Source organism: Haliotis rufescens, unplaced genomic scaffold (assembly GCF_023055435.1).
Source record: "Haliotis rufescens isolate VD_foot unplaced genomic scaffold, xgHalRufe1.0.p SCAF_9, whole genome shotgun sequence".
Classification (NCBI taxonomy): Eukaryota; Metazoa; Mollusca; class Gastropoda; order Lepetellida; family Haliotidae; genus Haliotis; species Haliotis rufescens.
The window spans coordinates 27,054,598-27,079,674 of NW_025964383.1; the positions used below are offsets into that span (position 1 = coordinate 27,054,598).

Consider the following 25,077-nt stretch of genomic DNA (forward strand, 5'->3'; position numbering starts at 1 on the left):
AGTGTCTTTTGATATGAAATATATCAACACGAGTTGATAAAAGTGGGAAAACTCCAAGGCTTGCCGAGGATCTTTTCCTTATCAACAAGTGTTGATATATTTTATATCAAAAGACACGAGGGTGAGATTTTATTTATCATCCAACATCATTCTTCCAACTTTTTCAGTTTGTAGATAGTAATTAGCAGTGTCTTAAGTGTAAAAAGTACTGCTAATAGCTTCAGTAGCAGAGCCATTAGTGATGTCATTTGATTGTGACGTCATGGTGACCAATGACGTCACAATGGTCTGCAAAGCATTGTGATGCAATTTCATTGCAGGCATATCTACAGTGTAGATATCGCTTGATCTACTCCAAGCGATATCTCCTGTGGGAGCCAGTTTTGGATGATAAATTCTCTTGTTCTAGAATTCCGGCCGTACCACACTTTAGCTGCTAGTGGAAATCACTGTGTGCATCTTTGATCAAATGAGCATAATTTTCATCAGAAATTTCCACAAACTTCTTCCTCTCTCTACTGAACATGAAGCAGTTGCCAGTGTAGATGTCAAACCACATGGCATGGAGTCGCACGTGGTTCAGGTAGAGCTTCTCTCTCAGGAAATCATAACTGGCGATGTTCTGTAGTTGCTGCAGACAGTTCACCTGGAACAGAGGGGGACATAATTATATCTATTACCCACAGGGTTAGAAATATCAGTTAATAAAATGGTATGTGCATTAGTACAAATATCACTTAACCCACACCAGTGTATTTTTTATGTCATCTGGATGGCATTGTTGACGTCGTTTGAATCTGATTGTGACATAAGGACGGAGTGACGGCACACCAGAAACGACGTCGTAGCTGAAGAATGTTGACATCACCAAATAGACAGTGGTCGTGATCAGTGCATTTTTCTAAAGGGGAGCTCAAAAGAATCAGAATGTTTATCTGAGGGTAAAAAGTGGGAGGCATGGGCTCGATGCAACAATATTTATGGACATATATCATGACCTCTAACTAATGCAGGAATCACTTCATAAAACTGATACGACAGTTGTGATACTTTTGAACTTTTATAATGATAACCTCCCACATTGCAAATCTAACTTTTTTCGACTTTCTGTCAGGTGAGCTAAAATTCACAATATTAATCAGAACTTCAGATAAGTTACCCATGGGAATAACTGAACATTAAATCTGAATGTTTCTCACAATGAAGAAGCTTGCTGAGCAAATATCAAAATCATTTGTTTACTCCACTACAGGGAAGGTTGTCTCAGGCGAACACAGATCAAACTGTGACCCCCCAAGTTAAATGAACAATGGACGGATTCTTGGACCAATCAGATGGCCAACCAAATATGCTGCTCTGAATGATTCGGTAACTCATACCGAGAAACCTTGATGCTGATTGGATGACTAGATAGTTTACCTTGTACCGAGAAGCGTCGATGCTGATTGGATGATTAGATAGCATATCTCGTACTGAGAAGCCTTGATGCTGATTGTATGATTAGATAGTTCACCTTGTACCGAGAAGCCTTGATGCTGATTGGATGACTAAATAGTTTACCTCGTACCGAGAAGCGTTGATGCTGATTGGATGATTAGATAGTTAACCTCGTACTAGGAAGCATTGATGCTGATTGGATGATTAGATAGTTAACCTCGTACTGAGAAGCCTTGATGCTGATTGGATGATTAGATAGTTCACCTCGTATCGAGAATCTCAAAGCTTATTGGATGACTAGATAGTTCATCGTACCGAGAAACCTTAATGCTGATTGGATGACTAGATAGTTCATCTCGTACCGAGAAGCCTTGCTGCTGATTGGATAACTAGATAGTTCATCTCATACCGAGAAACCTTAATGCTGATTGGATGAATAGATATATTATCTCATACTGAGAAGCCTGGATGCTGATTGGATGACTAGATAGTTCATCGTACCGAGAAACCTTAATGCTGATTGGATAACTAGATAGTTCATCTCGTACCGAGAAACCTTAATGCTGATTGGATGACTAGATATATTATCTTGTACTGAGAAGCATTGATGCTGATTGGATAATTAGATAGTTCACCTCGTACCGAGAAGCCTTGATGCTGTTTAGATGATTAGATAGTTCATCTAGTACTGAGAAGCCTTGATGCTGATTGGATGATTAGATAGTTCACCTCGTACCGAGAAACCTTAATGCTGATTGGATGACTAGATATATTATCTCGTACTGAGAAGCCTTGATGCTGATTGGATGATTAGATAGTTCACCTCGTACCAAGAATCTCAAAGCTTATTGGATGACTAGATAGTTCATCGTACCAAGAAATCTTAATGCTGATTGGATAACTAGATAGTTAATCTTGTACTGAGAAGCCTTGCTGCTGATTGGATGACTAGATAGTTAACCTCGTAACGAGCAGCCTTGATGCTGATTAGATGATTAGATAGTTCATCTTGTACTGAGAAGCCTTGATGCTGATTAGATGATTAGATAGTTCACCTCGTACTGGGAAGCCTTGATGCTGATTGGATGAATAGATAGTTCACCTCATACCAAGAAACTTGATGCTGATTGGATGATTAGATAGTTCACCTCGTACCAAGAAGCATTGATGCTGATTGGATGATTAGATAGTTCACTCGTACTAAGAAACCTTGATGCTAATTGGATGAATAGACATCACCCACTATCGAGGATTTGGCAGATCTTCCCATAAGATCTTTCACAATACTGGTCAAACATATGGTCAGTCAAGCATTTCAAAGAATGCTGTGTAAATTACATGCAGTGTAGATGCATACATGGTATAAAATCAATCAAGAAAACTGTCAGCTGTCCTACCTGAGAAAACTTGTCAGACATTGAGAACTTGTTCTCTGGATCAATGTAGGCCTCAAAGTTGCTTTCCTCGGTCTCCCCCTGGAACATCAGAGGTCCTGAGTAGTTATTTCCTGGTACCAGCTTCTCAAACTTGGACACTGAAGGCTGGCCGTGCTTCTTTAGCCACATCTGTAGCGGCGTGCCCACGTGATGCTCACAGTCGTGTCGGAGGCCGTACAGTGCATTCATAGCCTGAAATAAAAGGTGAGATGAAATGGGGTTTAACATACCATTCAAGATTATTGCACTGATATTATGATGTGCGTGCGTCTGTGCGTGCGTGCGTCTGTGCATGCGTGCGTGCATGTCGCAGTTTAAAATGGATACCAGACTCAGACACAGTATACGATATTCTGAGGCAACCAGTCCTTCTTTGATTCCCTTAATGGCAAGTGCCATACAGGGTAACAACAAGTACCATTATTGCTATGATGCGGCCAGGGATCGAACCCCGGACCTTCTGCTCTCCACTAGATCATGGAGACGGTCCTGCTTGGTAAGAGGTCTTTCAGGGAAGATCCTGCTATATCATAATATATTCCTTACAACAGATATGTTACCTCCTATGTTGTAAAGACTGGGGCTGTGCATCGGCAAACAATTTGTATTGCAATATATCGCAATACAGGTATCTGTAATGCAATAGATTGGGAGCTGAAGTGTTTGACAGTGTTTGACAGATTGTACATGTAGATTCTCTTTTCTACATACTAAAGTAAATATTGTCAGTCACTGCCATTTTGTAGTCCTGGATACAGGGGAGGTAACAACAAGAGAGAAGAATCACTTTCACGTATCTGCCATTTTGTAGTCATGGATACAGGGGAGGTAACAACAAGAGAGAAGAATCACTTTCGCGTTTCTGCCATTTTGTAGTCATGGATACAGGGGAGATAACAACAAGAGAGAAGAATCACTTTCGCGTTTCTGCCATTTTGTAGTCATGGATACAGGGGAGGTAACAACAAGAGAGAAAAACAACTTCTGCTTTTCTGCCATTTTGTCAATAAATTTCGGAGCGACACATCATTTGAGAATGAATTTCTGTGTAGATTTTAGTTTTTACAATACAAATAATAAGAAACATTTTACATATTTTTTTCTCCAACTACCAGAACACAGAAGTTTGATAGAGTTTGAAAAGTATATCGCACTTTACCGGTATACCGCTGTCCTACGAATAAGATTTCCCAACCTGTTCATAAAACAAAATTTATAATCACCAGCAATGTACAAATGTGTTAGCTATGCCACCCACCTTGCAGTCGGAGTGTCCACAAACCACCACATGCTTGATGTTGTTGATGATGCAGCCTAGCTCTAGAGCACCTGGTTCTGTGGTGACAGACTCGTAGCTGAAGTGCTTGGCGTTGGGGATGAGGTTCCCGGCGTTACGGACGAAGAAGTTGTCCCCAACATGGCTGGTGGTGAACCTCGATGCCAGCATTCGGCTGTCCATGCATGTGAAGAACACCGAGCTAGGCTGAGAGCAGAAAGTGCAGACATTCATGACTCTGTTCTTCGGATAAAAAAAAGCTGAATATTTTCCCTGTACAATCTAGAAGATGAAAGATATACTCCTTCTCAACTGCAGTTAGACATGATTAGACTGCAACACATTAACACTAGGGCTGGGACGGGTAACTCGGGTACTCAGGTCGGATGGGTCCTGAGAAGGACCCGGGTACCCACAGTACTACCCCGACCCGTGGTTAGTCACATGATATATAGTTTCATGACGAAAATTCACTATATAACTACATGGTTACACAACAATTTTAAGTCTCTAATGTTCACATTTCTTTATGACAACAAACACGTTCCTTCTGACTTATATATGTTTGCACAAAGCTAGAACTTCATTCAACTTCAGTGTACATGGTGTATGCATGAGCACATCTTTTTATACGTGTATCTAGATACATTCTGCCAGGGCTACTGTCAAACTATTCCCACTCGGACATTTTGTACCTAACTCTTGACACCAACAGCAGGTACCCCGGTAGGGTCGGGTCATAGGGGTGTGGGTACCCGGGTAGTAAATTTGGACTCGTCCCAGCCCTAGTTAACACTTTAACCGGCACCAGGAACGCAAACAAACAACACCAGCACCAGGAACGCAAACAAACAACACCAGCACCAGGAACGCAAACAAACAACACCAGCACCAGGAACACAAACAAACAACACCAGCACCAGGAACGCAAACAAACAACACCAGCACCAGGAACGCAAACAAACAACACCAGCACCAGGAACACAAACAAACAACACCAGCACCAGGAACGCAAACAAACAACAGATGATACTACATCCAATGCCCGGTGGACAGGGAGCCTAAAACAAACTGAACCATGTTAACATTTGCAGTCCATCCACCGATTGTCTCGTAGCAGCAGCCAAAATAAGAAGTGCAATTGGGTTATCTGTTTCCGGACCAACAGCCACATACAAACATGTATATAGACATGAAAAAGATTTTAAGTTCCACCTTGAAATATGATAAAACAAATTTCAAAATTTCTGATAATTTCAAAAGTTAAGACCACAGGTGGTATGCATTTCCGAATCTATTAAAAATTGTACAATAGTAGGGTGTGGTGTGGATGGATGGATGAAATGGATGGACAGACAGACAGACAGACAGACAGACAGATTATCAAATTGTACAATAGTAGGGTGTGGTGTGGATAGATGGATGAAATGGATGGACAGACAGACAGACAGACAGACAGACTATCAAATTGTACAATAGTAGGGTGTGGTGTGGATAGATGGATGAAATGGATGGACAGACAGACAGACAGACAGACTATCAAATTGTACAATAGTAGGGTGTGGTGTGGATGGATGGATGAAATGGATGGACAGACAGACAGACAGACTATCAAATTGTACAATAGTAGGGTGTGGTGTGGATGGATGGATGAAATGGATGGACAGACAGACAGACAGACTATCAAATTGTACAATAGTAGGGTGTGGTGTGGATGGATGGATGAAATGGACAGACAGACAGACAGACTATGTTTCAAATAAGATGCCCAGAAACTATAGATCAGTGCTAGTCAAGTTCACCGGTCGGTATGAATGTGTACCTGTCCAAAATAGAAATTGTTTTTCACTGTAATGACAGCGTTAGAAGACGAAGGTTCATTTTTTTCACACTGTATTATATGATGATTTCATGATCAGGCCAGCTCCTTTTAATGAATGTTAACTCTCAGAATCTTTTAGCATGTTTAGATAAACTTTGTTTTATATTCAGTGATGCCAATGTGTGTTTTATATTCAGTGATGCCAGTGTGTGTTTTATATTCAGTGATGCTAGTGTGTGTTTTATTTTCAGTGATGCCAGTGTGTGTTTTATTTTCAGTGATGCCAGTGCGTGTTTCATATTCAGTGATGCCAGTGTGTGCTTCATATTCAGTGATGCCAGTGTGTGTTTTGTATTCAGTGATGCCAGTGTGTGTTTTGTATTCAGTGATGCCAGTGTGTGTTTCATATTCAGTGATGCAAGTGTGTGCTTCATATTCAGTGATGCCAGTGTGTGTTTTATATTCAGTGACGCCAGTGTGTGTTTTATATTCAGTGATGCCAGTGTGTGCTTCATATTCAGTGATGCCAGTGTGTGTTTTATATTCAGTGATGCCAGTGCGTGTTTGATATTCAGTGATGCCAGTGTGTGTTTTATATTCAGTGATGCCAGTGCGTGTTTTATATTCAGTGATGCCAGTGCGTGTTTTATATTCAGTGACGCCAGTGCGTGTTTTATATTCAGTGATGCCAGTGTGTGTTTTATATTCAGTGATGCCAGTGTGTGTTTTATATTCAGTGATGCCAGTGTGTGTTTTATTTTCAGTGATGCCAGTGTGTGTTTTATTTTCAGTGATGCCAGTGTGTGTTTCATATTCAGTGATGCCAGTGTGTGTTTCATATTCAGTGATGCCAGTGCATGTTTTATATTCAGTGATGCCAGTGTGTGTTTCATATTCAGTAATGCCGTCATATGACGGCGGTCTGTAAATAATCTAGTCTGGACCAGACAATCCAGTGGTTGATATCATGAGCATCGATCCAAGCAATTGGGAGCGATGACATGCTTCAACCAAGTCATCGAGCCTCTGCAAGGCCATTTATTTTAACACTAAAAAGAGTAACTGATAAATTGCTACTTTGAGGGACTCCCATTTCCTGATCAAATACATCCGACAATGCGGATCCCACTCTGGCTTTAAACTTCCTGTCTTCTTAAAATTGTGCAGTGAAATCAGGCTGATGTTGTGAAGATCTTTCATAATACCATACTTCCATGTCAAATCATAGGCTTTTTCAAAGTAAAAAAAGATGGATACAACATGTTGTTTATTAATAAAACCGTTGCGGACAAATGATTCCAATCTCATGGGATGATCAATAGTGCTCCTTTGATGTCTAAAACCAAATTGAATATCCGTTATCAGATTATTTGATTCTAGATACCATACAAGGCGTCCATTGATCATTTGTTCCATAGTTTTGGAGACACAGCTAGTTAATGCTATTGGACGATAATTAGGAGGATTTGTGTAATCCTTACCTGGTTTGAGGATAGAAATGATAGTAGCTTCGTGCGCAGAAAATAACGTGTTTCCAAAATCTTGTTAAATATATATAACAGGGCTAAAAGAGAAGATTCCAGAAAGTGCTTCAATAGCTGATAATGGATATCATCGGGCCCTAATCCTGTATAATGAGCCTTGATCAAAGCTTCACTTAATTCGTTCAAGGAAAATGGTTCATTATAATCTTCGGAATTATCAGAGTGAAAAAGTTTTCTTTTCCTGCAAATTTTGAAACTTTTGGAATTTAGGATCATAGTCGGCATATAATGAATTGGTGCTAATCATTTCCGCCAGCTAATTTGCGATTTCTTTTTTAGATGTTAATTTTTTTAGATGTTAATGATCGTTATTATGTAAGAGATGTTGAATACTGTTTGTGGATCCTCTTCCTTTTATTCTTCTGATCATCAATCTCATTAAAACCAGATCTTTGTTCTCGCTTCCGCTAAACAAAGATCTGAGGACATCCCATTACGGGTCACGTCAGGCCGACCTTGCGTGAACTTTGGCCGACCAATGGAATGACCAATCAGAAAGCAGCTTTCTTGTGCTTTACGGCACAAATTTCAAATTGGCGACTACGCTTCGAAACATATTTTGACAAATTCTCGATTACAAATTTGAAACCTGAACAAAAAAACATTCTGGAATGCCTAATACATGGTTTAGATTGTAAGGATTCTGTCGTTAAACCCGTAACTATCGTTCGGAATACACCATGTTAAAGTTTTTGAGATTGCATGACTAGAAATCACATTCCGACTGTCACTTTCATAATCTGGTAAGCAACACACTGATTGGTCAGATGAAAGGTCGTTCTGGCGTGACCCCTAATGGGATGTCTTCAGATCTTTGTTTAGCGGTAGCGAGAACTAAGGTCTGATTTTAATGAGATTGTCTGATCATATTCCAAACTTTATTAAGGGGAGTACAAGCATTTATTTTGGAAACAAACCTTCTCTAACTGTTTCGTTTTGAGTCCTTGATAGTTCTACGAGCTTTTGCTCTTAGTATTCGTAGTTGTGATAAATTGTCATGAGTTGGGTGTTTGTTAAAGTCTTTCTGACTTTTTTCCGAGCATTCCTAGCTTTTCTACAATCATCATTGTACCATGGAGTATGTACACGTGGGGTTGTCCAGGTTTTGGGGATAGATTTCGTAGCAATATCAATTATTCCTTCTGCAAATAATTACTGGGCAAGTATCATCAATATAAACATCCGAATTTATGTTAGATTTACAAACAATATTAAATGTATTCCAATCAGCTTTGTTAAATTTCCACGTAGTAGGAGGTATATCTGCCAAGGAGGTGACAGTTTCAACAATAGTCGGAAAATGATCACTACCACATAAATCATCATGAACTGACCATGAAAACTCGTTCAGAAGAGAAGGATCTATGTACACAAGTCTAAAGCAGAGTATGAACCAGTTGCTGGATGTAGATATGTATCACTACCATCATTAAACAAACATAGATTATGTTTTTGAAGCCAGTCCTCCAACACTTTACCTTTGTCATTGTGACTTGTTGTAACCATAGTGGATTGTGACCATTTAAGTCCACAAGCAAGAAAGCCTTTGGGACCTGATCAACAAGATAATCAAGATCCTTGACGTGTAGACCTGAGGAAGGAGTGAGCGAGGGAGTATGGTTTTACGCCGCTTTTAGCAATATTCCAGCAATATCACGGCGGGGGACACCAGAAATGGGCTTCACACAATGTACCCATGTCGGGAATCGAACCCGGGTCTTCGGCGTGATGAGCGAACGCTTCAATCACTTGGCTACCCGACCGCCCCCCCTGAGGAAGGAGGTATGTGTAATGAACATAAAGTGATGGCAACATGTAGAGTTAAACATACTGCCACTGCCTGAACGTTTGTATCTACCGAAATAGGACTGTGTATTGTTCGATGTTTAACAAAAATTGCTGAACCACTAGATGCCTTACCATTAAAAGCTTTAGCATAGTAATTATACATATGATATTGACGTAAAGTCAGTTTATCACTTTCTGTCAAATATGTAGAAGCTTAATCTCATCAAAATTTGCCCTAAAACCTCGACAAAACCCTTGGATTAATGGGTTTGTGTTACTCACGTAAGGAGCCATAACAGGAGAGAGTGCCCTACTTTTCTTTTTGGGTGAGTGACTGAAATGGCCACTAGTGCTCACATGGGCAGATACTTCTGTATCCATATCCTCAAGCAACCCAAATCTATTATAGAGTTGTAGAGAGTCTTTGAGTGCAGAGTAGCTGATTCTTTTTTCGCATTTAATCTTTTGCACAGTGGCCTAATATTTCCACACAGAGCAGTCAGTTGAAGATGCCATGTGTCCCCCTTGCAATGTAAGCATGTTATGTTTCGAGTATGTCTTGCTATCATGATCAAATTCTCCACACAGAGCAGTCAGTTAAAGATACCATGCGGCCCCCTTGCAATGTAAGCACGTTATGTTTTGGGTATGTCTTGCCATCATGATCCATATGCATATTATAACATCCAACTTTAATAGAACTGGGGATACAGGAGGGTCAAAAGTCAAAAGATATGTGCTGGAAGGGAACACACGGACATCTTTATGATAGTTAAATTGTTTTGCCTAAATGTATCCTTGACCTCTAAGTCCAGACACAATTTCTTCAAATGATTCATCAGCGAGACTTCGATCTCTATCCCGGATAAGACCTTTGGAGAAATTACGGGTCTTGTGTGCAGAACAGGTAATTTGAATGTTAGCTAATTTTGTTGTTAAGTCATTAAATTTTTTGCTTGTCATTTCCTGGCACATTCAATCATAAGCCCTCAGGACCGTAACTTTGTAACATCTTTCAAGTCACCAGCTTTACCTTGTAGACCTTTTTCCAAAAGAAATGGTGAATATGAAGAAAGAGTGTGGTCATCCTTTGCTTCAAGAACGGGAAACCAAGGCAAAGTATTCCCTTCAGAATATGATAACTTTGTTACAGTTTCAGAAGAAGAAGAATCAAGATCGGAATCGGAATCTTTGTTTACCCATAGTCGTATTGATTGTGGTTCTGCAAACCTGCTCCCTGCCCGCCACGGAGCGCCAACAAGGGCCATGTCATACGTAAGAAGAATTCCAGCAAACTAACACAGAAGGGTTACAGGAATGTTATACTCTAGTAAATGCAGAAGATCATCCAGATTGGCCCATGAGCCACCGCCTTCTGGGTATATGCTCTAGGCAAGTATGTGAAACAACGTTATGAACAGAAGACTATTCAAAAAGTAAATGTACAGTGTCAAGACTTAACAATCATTTCATACACAGGGCTTGACATGACAAGCCAATTGATAGAACCGGGCACATTCTACCACCTGTCTAGGTGAAGTAAGGGTCAAAGTGGTGTTTTGGGCAAAAGGAACACTGTTCCTGGCTCTAGTCCCCTCAACCACCAGAATCACATCCTCCACTGACACTGGGGTGCAACCCACGGCAAACAGGAAGGTATGTATAATGAACATAAAGTGATGGCAACGTGTTGAGTTAAACGTACTGCCACTGCCTGAAAATTGGAACCCATGATTGAAACTGAGCAAACCATAGACAACTGGGCCACCCATGCCCCCAGAAATCTCCTGGACCATTCACTGAGCACAAATTGTTTTTCCTGACAAGTATCATATCCAAGTCTGAAACATACTTAAAAGGCAAAAGTTATTTTGACACACAAACAACAAACAGAATCAGTGTTAATCTTTTACAGCTGCGAATATGTCATGCTTTTTGCAAATTTCATGCAATTTGAACAACTGCAGCTTTGACCATTTTAACAAACTCATTTTCTGGTTCAAATCCAAAAATTCCTTCACAAGAATACTAATGAAAACATTCCATGTCACAATAACTTTTGCCTCTGAGTATATGTCTTACTAGGCATGGCAACAAGAATACTGCATCAATTATCTAGATTGTGTTTGAATAACACCTGTCAATCCACGCAATTGGGATACGATGACATGCATCAACCAAGTCAGCAAGCCTGACCACCCGATCCTGTTAGTCGCCTCTTACGACAAGCATAGTCGCCTTTTACGCCAAGTGTAGGTTGCTGAAGACCTATTCTACGCCTGATCTGCACAGGTACATACTTTGAACAGATTGATGTCATAGTACTTTGACAGATGGCTTGATTAAGTTGTAGCACTTTTGATTGACAGAAATGCTAAGCAAGGTGCCACTTGTTTCATAATTTAATAATTAAACAGTAAATATTAAAGATTAGTCCTACCTACATTATTGATTCAATAAAACAATGCACAGCCATCAAAAATCATAACTGAACTTCTGAGCAGCGTGTGTCTTTTGCATCATACTTTCTGTATCAATGGGAAATGCTGTCAGGAGCGATAGTGAAACAGTCAAGCGCTTTACTTAAATAAGCTTTTTGTGTCAAAATCACAGACATATAAACATGATAAAAGTGAGTGAGTGAGTATGGTTTTATGCCGCTTTTAGCAATATTCTAGCAATATCACGGCAGGGGACACCAGAAATGGGCTTGACACATTGTACCCAAGTCGGGAAGTCTTCGGCATGACGAGCGAACGCTTTAACCACTAGGCTACTTGTGACACGTAGTACCCCTAGACATATAAAAAATAAACATGTCACCCTATCATTCGTATGCAAATGTCAGAAAATTTAATAATTAATATATTGTGGCCTATTATAAAGCACAAGCAGTGCAATTATTTTCAGGGCGCCATTTCTAAAGGAATATTACTCATTTAACAAAGGTCACTTATTGTCCATATTGAACCCTGCATATTTTTCAGAACTGGACTACCAGAAGAAATAATGTGTTAATGGCTATTTTATGACAGTGTGCAAATAGCCATGGGGTTTAATGTTATTCATATTCCATTGAACATATCCAATATTTCAGACTTGCTGTGATACAGAGAAACATTAACTAAGGCTAATATATATCAGCAAACACAATATTATTGGGGAGGAACTTTGGTAGTGTGGCTCAGAGCTCCAGATAAGCTTTTGGTGTTGTGGGTATTTTACCCATGCATCTTAAAATCATTGGGTATCAGTAATTCTATCTGGGTATCCAAATTTCTGTTACCCACTAGTTTTTACACATGTGGGTATTTAAGTTAAATATTTAAAAACACTATTCTAATTAAAACATCTAGTCCCTTCAAACTGGTGTCGTGTGGGGTTGAGAGCTTTATAGGACTCAAAAATACCACGATACTTCCACAAGAAAGTGTGATGGCAAATGATCATGATGTAAGTGTCATCGTGGAGTTTGGCAAGGTTGACGGAATGCCCGTTTATAATTTCAAAATAAGTTGCTGATTTGCTTATCGAATACGCAGGGTTACTTCACAATATTTTGATGATATGCACAAGTTTTATTTTTGTAGCGTATCTGTAATGTTCGTTGCGTATTTGATACGCTTGGATTTTATTTTACTGCTTATTTCTGCATTTCTGATGCATATTTTACGCAGATACGCAGCTTATCTGGAGCTCTGGTGGTGAGAGTAATATACTGAATACATGTATATAGCGAATGTTTGGTAGGATGAATATAGTGTATTTCTGTGCATTATGACATTTCTTTAACTGTATGTGACTGGGGACAATAACGAGAGGCAGGGCATTTGGTTTTGTTTGTTTGCACTCAGCAATATTTCAGCTATATGACGGCAGTCTGTAAATAATCAGGTCTGGACCAGACAAACCAGTGATAGATTTCATGAGCAGCGATCCACGCAATTGGGATCGATAACATGCATCAACCAAGTCAGTGAGCCTGACCACCCGATCCCTCTTGTTGCCTCTTACGACAAACAGTCACCTTTTACGGCAAGCATGGGTTGCTGAAGACGTACTCTACCCGGATCTTCACGGGCAAGGGGCGTTTGGTAGTGAGGCATTAGACACTTGTGTATAATCATGATCATGATGATGATGCATATGGATCCCTAGATTTCTATAAAGTAATACTTCATTGTTAATCACCGGTCGCTGCCATAATTGAGGGAGTAAGTTGTGTTGTTAATACAATTTCGGACAGTATTTCAATGATATCAAAACATGTCAACTTCATGCAATCTCAATGTTTACCACCTCGGTGAATCCCACATGCACAGATAGGTCCTGACAAACCAAGAAACATAACCAATGTGAAACTGGGATACGAACACACACTCACAAGTCAGCACCAGCTTACATAACTGGGCCACCCATGCCCCCATGGCTGCACTAAAATCATAGCTTTTGTTGTGACAGGTGACTTCTAATAGTAATACTGAAATTTCTTTAAATGAAAAATACTTTGAGATAGATGAGTGAGAAGGAAATTACCGTATTCGACGTAATAAGCGCCCAGGGCTCTCTCAAAATTAGAAATAGGGGGCTCTTATTAAAATATTATTTTGAGTTGAAAAATACATTTCGTGGATTATGCTGACAGCCTAAAATGTTCATATATGACAGATGTATTTTTCCAGAATTTAATTGCCCATAATTAAGGGTGCATAAATAAGTCTTCAATCGGAAGGGGTGCTAATTGGGATCGCTCACTAGCCAATATATTAGTAAATATTGCCGTGGGCGCTTATTAGAGCGGGGCGCTTATTACGTCGAATACGGTACATCACTTTTAGCATGTTTAGCATGTTTATAAATAACCGTGCACATAACCATGATAACATGGCATGGGCTTCACACACTGTATCCAAGTCGGATGACCTGTGATAAACCAATGCTGTAACCACTGTGCTACATATTGCCCCTTAAGACAAGTGAGGTGAGGTTAAATGCATCTTCCCAAGGCAAGGAGTTAACTGACAATAAGAGTCCAGGTTGAACCCTTGCCGAACTAGGCCGGAATTTCCGGACTCGACCAGTGGCTATTACGAGTTATGTCCCTTCTATTGACCAATCACATTCCACCTCTCACATCACATGCATTTCTCTAAACAAAATGGTGACGCCCAGTCAAGACAATCTGATCGGTAAGCAAAATCTATATTTCAGGTCTTACCTCACCTTAGCACTTTGATTAAAACCATGAAAAGATTTGCAAAATATTTTTAACCTCTTTTGGTATGATGCGACCGGGGATCAAACCTGTGACTGACCTTCCACTATCTAGACCCTCTCTCTATCTACCAGACCAAAGAGGCAGTTTGAGACATTATTACGATGTAAACATTTCAACCAGATACAACAATAGCACCTTGGAAAAGCAAAACTGAATAGATGTCCATTGTTTCAGACTAAACACTCTCATGCTTTCAGTATCATAAACCTGGAGCAGGTAAAATATGGCTGACAGTGGTCATGGAACACAAACAGAATTAGCTTAACAGAATATAAAGCAAAACACACAACAGGCACAGTAGGAAACTGGTAGGCCTACTTAATAAAAACTAATATAAACAATTATCATCATGATTAAATGTAGAGCTCATCGGTTTACCATTGGTATGGTCCCAGATCTTAATTGCCGCTTTGTACCGAGGCCATAAATAAATATAGGTGTACCCCTATTTAGGAAATCTCACAAAAGTCTAATTCATAAATGTATCCTAGATAGCTCCCCCCCTCCCCCGAAGATAGACTGATGAACTGCAATAAACATAATGTGTCAATTAACTTCAAAATGATATCAATACAGTGAGTGAGTGAGTGAGTATGGTTTTACAACGCTTTTAGCAATATTCCAGCAATATCATGACGGGGGACACCAGAAATGGGATTCACACATTGTACCCATGTCAGGAATCGAACCTGTGGCTTCCGTGTGGCGAGCGAACGCTTTAACCACTAGGCTCCCCGACCACACCGATGTCGATACAGAAGAGTGTTGGTGATAAAACTGATAAAATACTGACTGGGTCCAGTTCTCGATATAAAATGCTTTTATAAACATTCATATTTTATCATAAATAATTACTTCTCAATCACATATGGTAAATACTTTCAAATGCATTTATAAACAATCAGACCCGGGTTCGATTCCCGACATGGGTACAATGTGTGAAGCCCATTTCTGGTGTCCCCCGCCGTGATATTGCTGGAATATTGCTAAAAGCGGCGTAAAACCATACTCACTCACTCACTCCAAATGTACAGGAATATTTATTATGATTATGGATGTGAAACTGAAACATGGCATGTATAATTAATGAAATTATTGGCCCCTACTGTAATTTTGTGTTGAGTGCCTGGTTGACATCATTATATATGACAATGTTTGAGTCAGCAAATAACTTGATCATGTTGATAAGACAATTTATAACTTGCTAGTCTCAATGGTTGGACTTTGATCAAGACTCAACGAGGCATCAGATCGGTTCGTGTTGCGCCGGGTAACTCTCAGTGCTCCGCAAACTCATGCACGTGACAGTGGAAGGCTACATTTAAATTTTGTCTTCTGAGTTTTATTATTTTTGTCACACGATTCATATGTTATTGAGGGGGATTTTACTGGAGCTTCAACTATTTATCACATGACAACAAATACTCACCTCCGGGTCCGCTTTCACCCTCAGAAACTCTTCTACCATGAAAGGTCGATCAAACCTTCTAAAATGCAAAATGCCCTTGATGATCTTATCAATGCCCGGCATGTTGACTTGCAGTGGAGAGCGAAGGTTGTGAAAACAAGAGGTGAAAAGCAAGGGTCAGGGATCTCAATAGACTGGTTCCCGGATCCTCCGCTTGGTGTCGCTGCTCTTGCTCCGCAAGCTCCTTCCCAGCGCGTGACACCTTCGTTACACTCTCGGTAATAATAGTATAGAGAGCTCGGCGAACGGTGTATTGCTGTGAGGAGCTTGCTTGCTCCGCTGTCCAAGTCTGTCGCAGGAACGAACGGGAACCAGTCTAGGATCTCAACGGAAGTGGAATACTTTCAATTTTACTTGACGCAAGAGTACTTCCTAAAGGGAGATAATAACACGGTATCGGAAAATGTATCGGGTGTAAAGTATTTTATTGCGCTTCTTACCAATCGTATTTTCACGCGGGGAATGACAAGCCTGGTGCTGGGACCGTGAAAGACTTGGTGATCTCAGCTCCAATTTTGTGTACCGTTCAGTGCCGCACTTTGATGACGTCGCGGTTTCAAAAACTTATTCATTGTATTAAGGTTTTTTATTTCTTCACACAGTGTTAACAAATTGTATAACATTTAACTTTCAAGAGTTGATTGTCTTTTCAACATTATCTAAATTCAGCACATCCAAAACATCTATGCACTGCCTAGCCATCGGTAAAATTGCCGGTTTTGTAAATTTGCCGCTTTTCTACATTAATCGTAATAAGGAAGCACCCGAATATGGCAAGTAAAGTCAAGTAAGCGCCCTTGTTTGAAATCTAAATGTCCCAATAATTCGAAAAGCGTGGTAGCCAGTTTACTAATGTCAGCATTTTTCACAATCCGTAGCACTGTATACATAACATATGAGTCACACGATGTTTTAAAGCTGAGATGAGAGGGTGATGATGGTTATAATTTTGATTTTGCGCACTCGGTGTTTGACATCTTAATTCACAGTAGAAAAGGGACATTTGTACGTGTGAAAAGTTAGGGACCATATATGGTCCCGTGGCATCAAGAGGGACTGTTGTCCGTGTGTAAAAATAGTGCCGTGAATGTCGCGGCCTCACGGAAAGCGGGAGCGATTCCTTGGTCCATGATTAATATTTGTGTCAAAACTAGTAAAGCAATAAACTTCATTAATGGTGGTTTTTCAACTGAAATAGTACGTGATAATAACGTTACGTTCCCGAATTTAGATTATTCTTGGGTACCAAAATTAAAATTGTGAAAATCTGTATACTGGCCACCGACCATGCAGTTATCGCCATTTTCCCGTGTTTTTTCCTGAAATATTTGGAAATTAAAGATTTCCTATTGTACAGTAACTTTGAGTGTCGTTAAACTATGAGCAAATTCATTTATATTATAGAAGGGAATAAACAAAATTGGAAGTAGGTCGACTAACTACCCATTTTCGTCATCATCTATATAACAAGCACGTGCTTCGTGATCAAGTGCACCTTTTCAGTTATACAAAATACATTTATCATATCTCGTGTACGTGTGACATTCTCATATTATTTAAACATTATATCGTAAAAGAATTCTGCCAACGGACGCAAAACATAATTTAAAAAAACCCCTGATCTATAAACATGGTTATATAGACAACGCGATATTTACATGTTACGCATGATTGAAAAAGAGGTAAATGTGGTTGAAAAATTGTATTTTGCGGAGGAAATGACTGATGGATTTATAGCAACGACTGAACTGCACGCCCGTGAAGATCCGGTTATAAATGGTCTTCAGCATCCCATGCTTGTCGTAAGAGGTGACTAACGGGATCGGGTGGTCAGGTTCGCTGACTTGGTTGATGCATGTCATCATATCCAAAATGCGAAGATTGATGCTGATCATGTCAATCCCTGGATTGTCTGGACAGGCTCGATCATTTACAGTACGAATTCATTTTAGCTGAAGTATGGCAGCAAATTTTTTTTTTACATGAACTAGTCACGTAACCTCCCATCACCCCTGCACCCCCTACCCCGCGAGTCTTTTGTCCAGCTCTATTTAAGAAGTTTGCTTATCTGTAACAAGAGTGAATTGTGAACATCATTTGGGGTAGATATCTATCCCTTCTAATAGAATCGGGCAAAGGTCTAACGAGTGGAGTTTTCGTGCGCTATAAAGGAGTGTTGGCGTCAATTCAAATTTACTGCCTCAATAAAGCTTGCAGTAGGGGTCTATAGTTAGAGAGTCGTAACACTATTGATTGTCAGCTTTGGCCCTGACAAGATTCAGCTTCATTAAATGTCAAAAGTGTTTTTTAATTTTGCCTGCAACACTGATATTGCTCTGCTACACAGCAGTTTTTTCGTGTTTACATTTTAATCAAAAATATTTAGTTATTACCGAGTGATTGAAGAGCCCATATAATCCTCACACACACACACACACACACACACACACGCACGCACGCGCAGTAAATGAAAAAATTATCGTAGTGTGTGCCCCAATCCGATTAGTTTAGAAACATTTGACTGAGTTCGGAATCACCCGGACTCGTAACTGCATAAATGATTTTCTTGAAAAATATTACCTTTCTCCTTTTTAATATAAAACAAAAGTGCAATTCAATACTGCTGAGAGTTTCCAAGATCTTCGGTCCTGCCACACCCTGATGGACTTGTACCATATGTGGTGTTTCATTGGGCAAGTGACCTTGTTATAGAAATATGCCTCTGTTCACCCAACAGTGAACGGGTACCCCGTACGATGATCGAATCGTAACCTTCTCGCGACACACATGCAGATTGGGTTTTATTCTCCCCAGGGAGCTGAGAATGACACATCGAGTGCACACTGATCCTTTGACCTGGGTAATAATAATGCAGCTCTTCGAGCATACATTGCGTATAGAGCGTCTTTTTCTTCTTCTTCTTCTTCTTCTTCTTCTTCTTCTCCTTCTTCTTCTTATCATCATCATAACTATTTATAGATCAGTTCTATTATTATTATTATTATTAATATTATTATTATTTGTTGATGTAAATAAATTAGTCACGAGGCCGATATGCTTTCACATTGCAAAGTAATATAGCCATTGTTAGTTCGTTTGTTATAGCAAACCTTGGAACATTTGAACACAAAATGAAAGATAGAGCTCAAGGTCCAAGATTATATATCATGTAACTCGCACAACTGACGTAAACGAATAATATGAATTATTTAGTTATTCTCTAAAGCTTATTCTTTTTTAAGGTGGTTGAGAGTCAGCCTCGACCATGGACAAGATGAAACTTGAATAAATGGTCAAACCTTTTGTGTTATATTTGATATGTTTGGACCAATTACACAATTATATATCAATAAGTGGTAACTGCCTCGATAATAAAAAAGGCCGTTGTTGTACAGCCGGAACATCACGAGCATCGATATAGGCAATTGGGATGCGATGAAATGCATCATCCACGTCAGCGATCCTGTTAGTCGCCTCTTACGACAAGCATAGTCGCCTTTTAAGACAAGCATGGTTGCTGAAGACACATTCTACCCCGAATCTTCACGGGTCATCAGAGTCAAGAGATCGACTCTCCTAACTGACTTATTATGGTCACCCTTAGATCAGGCCCAGCTGATCCTTAAAGTATCCCTCTTTACCCAGGATTAACTCATTCACTCACTCACTGACACTCTCACCTGGGCAGTAGTCTAAGGCGCCACAATTCACTTGGGCGAGCTAAAAACCTATGATTGTTGGTTGGAATCCCGATTCGCCCCGATTATGTTTCTACAAAGTTGTAAACGTCTGAGATCTGCATCACTTCGGGTTTTCCTCCCGCATTAAGCTGGCACGCCGTGATATAACTGAAATACTGTTCAAAGCGGCGTTAAACCAAACTCACTCACTCACTCACTCACTAACTTACCCACTCCTCTCACTCAATCACGCACTCTCTTTTTTGAAGATCCAAATTCGCCCCTCTAAATCTAAACATCTCTTAAACGTCATCTTTAACGCCGACGTTGAACACATTATCACCGTTTTGACGTAATGCAGATTCTATAAACAAATACATTTTGCGTGTGCGCATTTTTACCCAACCATTAAAGTAAACAGTAAAACATTACGGAATCCCGAACACAAACAACCCATTCCAAAGCAGCAAATAATAACGACAGAAGCAATTCTCTGATGGCAGCAGAACTTCGGGTTTTGCTACTTCGTAATGCATTATCCAACATAAAGCTGCAGTTAAACAGATCATGCACCCATGTGCAGGAATAACAGTGGGCGGAAGATATTTGTGTTTTTATTTCGTTGAGGGCAAAATAAAAGAAAGCCACTTTTCCGCCTGAGATGTTTTCATGGCCGCTTAATGTTCTCCTTTCAGGTTATTATCAAAGGTGAAGGTCACTAGATGTTTGTTTTCATGCAGCAGGCACCATGGTTTTAACAAAATGACTTTCGCAGGGATTAATGGGATGTGCTGATTTCGGCGATCGGTATCTAGACACGCGTTTTAGCGTTATCCAGGCAATAGTGATGGATTCTGATGCTGCGGAGACACTTTATTTAAGGTTCCCATTAAACTCGCTTCCGATTTCATAACAAGACCCATGAAGATCCGGGGTAGTAAAGGTCTTCAGCAACCCATGCTGGCCGTAAAAGGCGACTATGCTTGTCGAAAGAGGCGACTAACGGGATCGGGTGGTCAGGCTCTCTGACTTGGTTGATGCATGTCATCGATCCCAATTGCATGGATCGATGCTCATGATGTCAATCACTGGATTGTCTGGTCCAGACTCGATTATTTACAGACCGACGCCATATAGCTCGAATATTGCTGAGTGCGGGGTAAAACAACAAACCAAACAAAACCATAACACGTCAGGTGCAATGCACCCGGTACTTGAGGGGTCAACTGACCATGGATCAGGTGCTACAGGGGTGCATGTATTGAAAGATCCTGCATCATAAGAGAAAATGAATTTTCAACCGTGCCTAGCGGATAGCATTGCTACTTGTGCTATTGATCCATAGTTTGGACCCGCTATACGTCCACGAACAGCGGTTTTATAGCTACTGTTATATTGTTGACAACGAGACTTAAAAAGATTGCCTCTGCCAAATATATGATTGGTGAACCTCTCTTTGGGGCACGGTTTTAATCCCAAATGCGTCAGTTTCTCATACATGGGAGGCATATATATAATATATATAAAAGTTCAGAAATAAACGACGAATGGGAATTGTTTATCGTACAGTAAAACACTTTATCATTTTCATGATGTTTTATTGTACGATAAACAACGACCACGGGTCGTTTATTTCTTATATGAGATATCAACAGTATGTAGATCCTTATCGAGGATGTTGACTAAATGTACAAACTTTAAATCATTTACCCGTTTCTAACTGATGGTGACTCCCTGAATAGAATACAACTCTAGCAAAGCCCGACAACTCTATTTTATGCACAGGGGGTTATGTTTTGTATTTCCCGAATATTCTCACAAATATCACGTCGATTGTCTGTACCTTATATCCAAATACCGATTGTCATTGATACCTCTCCCAGTTTTCGACTCGATCGTTCGGCCATTGCGTTTATCTGCGTTGCCCAGCTACGTCTATGGGAAATACTTATTCATAAACGTCTCCTTTAAAATATTGTCGCCCATTTTACGACGTCATCAAGTTGCGAGGGCATGTTCGAATCTCCAGAAATGACGTCATGATAGAACAATGTTTTATAGTGAAATAAACCACGCTTCGTTCTTCATTGTTCTTATTTATCACGGAGCTATTTTTTATTACTATTTCAGCTAAACATAGAACCGTATTCAATTCTTTGGTGTAGCTGGAGCTCGGCAGGTTAGAATTAAGCAAACATCGATAATCCACATCTCTGGAACGTGATGAATAGAATATGCCAATCGTGCATAGTCATATTGGGGTCAAAGGTCAGGTGAAGGATTATCTCTTCTATGTGTCGAGGACCATGGGCCCCGATCAAACTCACATACCAATGACTTACGATAGGCGTATTGCTACGATGTATTGGTGGAACATATCCCCCATCGTTAACTCCATCCAGAAGCCATCAGGGTGGAATAAGTCCTGTTTCGCAGATACCAAATGTCATCCCCGCCTAGTTTGTGAAAGGGTAGCAAGTCACTCCGTGGTTCCGAAAACTGGGTTCTGGCTTGTCTTGATTTGATTAGGAAGCTTATCAGCGTGATGGTCACGGTCAGATATATTTCTGTTGACCTGAACGAGAGTCAGTTGTTGATTAAGTGGTTCTCAATAATTGAGCATAAAGGGCCAGAGCCGCAACATTCTCTGTTAACCTTGACGAAATGTCAGGCTGGATTCCATAGATGGACAGAGCAATTGTGGTCGCCTTGGAACTGCCTGTAGTTACTTAGCGTCAACTCTCTGCTTTGTTAACTTTCGTTGCCGTGACTGTGTTGGGCCGTTTATAACGCTTGTTGGTGGAGACACGTTTATTCCATTATATACACAGTAGGAGTACTGCTGTGCGGCATCGGGCAACAAATACCCCTTTAATGCAAATTGTGGGATGTGCAGGTGTTAGCAATATTTCAGAACATGTTTACCCGTTTCACGAACACCTGGTGTCACCGATTTGCAGTGATCCATTTCATATGTTTACCACTATTTTGCCTTTTGCGCACAATGGAATCTGTTTGACGGATAATCGAGACTGGTTATTTTCTGGCGGTGACTTTACTGTGCTATTTACTGTGTTAAAGCCATTTACCTGTGGACCAAACGTTTGGTATAAATTCTTGAGAGTTTTGTTAATGGTCACTGTTTCAGGATATACGCTATTTGTCAATGAAAAGTGTGTGTGTGTGTGTGTGTGTGTGTGTGTTTTTTAAAGAAGAAGGGTTACAAAGTATTTGTTTTATAAAACGTGGTGTGAAAATTATTTTTTGTCAGTGTTCCTACACTCTCCCCCACCCACCCCCACCCACCCAGAATGACCGTTCATTTAACTCCATTCGCTCACATCCATACATTTTATACGTCTCTGCGTTATGAATAAGTGAATTTTAAATTAGGGATGGTTATTGTAAAGTGCTACCGACAACCATTCATTTCGACATTTTTGGTTAGTATATCAGCAGATATCTCAACCGAACAAAGCGCCTCAACGGACCTGTTTTCCTTACAGAAATACCCAAATATGAAAACTCTCTTTGGATGAATGACTGTGAGTGATGATGTCCTTCTCCTGAGTAATGACTACATGCACTGAGGGGCGGTCGGGTAGCCTAGTGGTTAAAGCGTTCGCCCGCCACGCCGAAGACCAATGTTCGATTCCCGACATGGGTACAATGTGTGAAGCCCATTTCTGGTGTCCCCCGCCGTGATATTGCTGAAATATTGCTAAAAGCGGCGTAGAACCCTACTCACTCACTCACTCCTTTCGTTGTATGAATTCTTCATGCTTTTAGATCTACTCATCGGACAAGTCACAATTAAGGTCAAGATAATTCGTATCTGCATACCGATTGGATCTGCGATTTGGGTGATGTTGACTGTAGGCTGAAGGCGATAAGTTCCATATTCCACGAGGCTCTGAATAAGTGGGATGTTTAGTTTAATATCGATCTCTATTTTGGTGTAGGAATATTTTTGCTGATTCCATTATTTGCAATCGATTAGGTGTTTATTCAACGTCATCCTGGCATCAATGACTTTAATTTCTCTCCTAGACCGTATCTCAGTTGATTACACCGCGGAGAAACATGCAGACGGAGGCAATAATAAGACGCATAGAGAGACACGAATAGAGGTCGTTACAGGCTTCTCCAATAAGAACCTTCAACAAAACGCAGCCTTCACATGAACCAGAAACATGTAACTTCAATCAAGCTTCTTCACAGCGGGAAGCGATAATATCAGAAAATATAGAAATATAGAAAACATTTTCCTATGAGAGAACAGCGGTGTAGAAACTGTATTGTCTGACAAATATCTAATGTCATCCCTACCAGATAGCTGCAACCTGAATTTCACCCATTGTCCTGAAGAAGACTGGCCTCTGGTTTGTCCTGATTTGATTAGGAAGTCTCATCAACGTGAGGGACGTATGATCCTATGGGATGTTTCATTCTAGTGTCCTTGGCAATTGGCGCTGCCTTTCATACACAGTGCAGGGCAACTGATCCCTTCTATAATCCGTGGTTTGTGACGTTATTTGGATCGGCAGCTTTATTTGTATTTACTGTTATTCTATGAGTCTCTGCTTGTGGGTGTATTAGTTATTATATACTTCAGTGTGAAAGACTGAGTTTTCTGAAGTTGAGAAAAGTGATATTTTAATATTGCAGTGAACATAACACTTGATATTTCACTGCAGTGAACATAACACCTGATATTTCACTGCAGTGAACACGAGACAGCTCGAACACAAACTGTTGATTTACGTCAGTTCAACGTTGACAAGTCATATAATGACAGATGGTCATTTATGTAGTTAATACCGATTCTTACCGTTTGTTATTTTGTTGAAAATGGTTTGTATTAAACTGTGAATTTCTATTCTGATTTGTCTCGTGACGGGGGAAAGGAGATATTTTCACTCGTGGCTACGCCACTCGTGAAAATATCTCCTTTCCCCCCGTCACTCGGTGAGAGAAACATGATATTTCACTCGACACATGAAATATCCTCTATTTATTTATCATCCAAAACTGGCTCCCACAGGAGATATCGCTTGGAGTAGATCAAGCGATATCTACACTGTAGATATCGCTGCAATGAAATTACAGCACAATGCTTTGCAGACCATTGTGACGTCACTGGTTACCATGACGTCACAATCAAATGACATCACTAATGGCTCTGCTACTGAAGCTGTCAGCAGTACTTTTTACACTGAAGACACTGCTAATTGCTGTCTGCAATTTGAAAAAGTTGGAAGAATGATGTTGGATGATAAATAAAATCTCACCCTCGTGTCTTTTGATATCAAATATATCAACACTCGTTGATATATTTGATATCAAAT

General features: G+C 40.1%; 1 protein-coding gene across 1 annotated transcript; it reads right to left on the bottom strand.

Moving 5' to 3' along the window:
• Window positions 1–273: 273 nt before the first annotated feature.
• Window positions 274–16,188, bottom strand: LOC124130953 (beta carbonic anhydrase 1-like). The gene is made up of 4 exons (XM_046494008.2): window positions 16,011–16,188; window positions 4,132–4,356; window positions 2,835–3,065; window positions 274–646 (listed from the first exon to the last, which is right to left on the bottom strand). The coding sequence occupies exons 1-4, from the start codon at window positions 16,110–16,112 to the stop codon at window positions 437–439; spliced, it is 768 nt and encodes a 255-aa protein (XP_046349964.1). The 5' UTR covers window positions 16,113–16,188; the 3' UTR covers window positions 274–436.
• Between the last annotated feature and the right edge of the window lie 8,889 nt (window positions 16,189–25,077).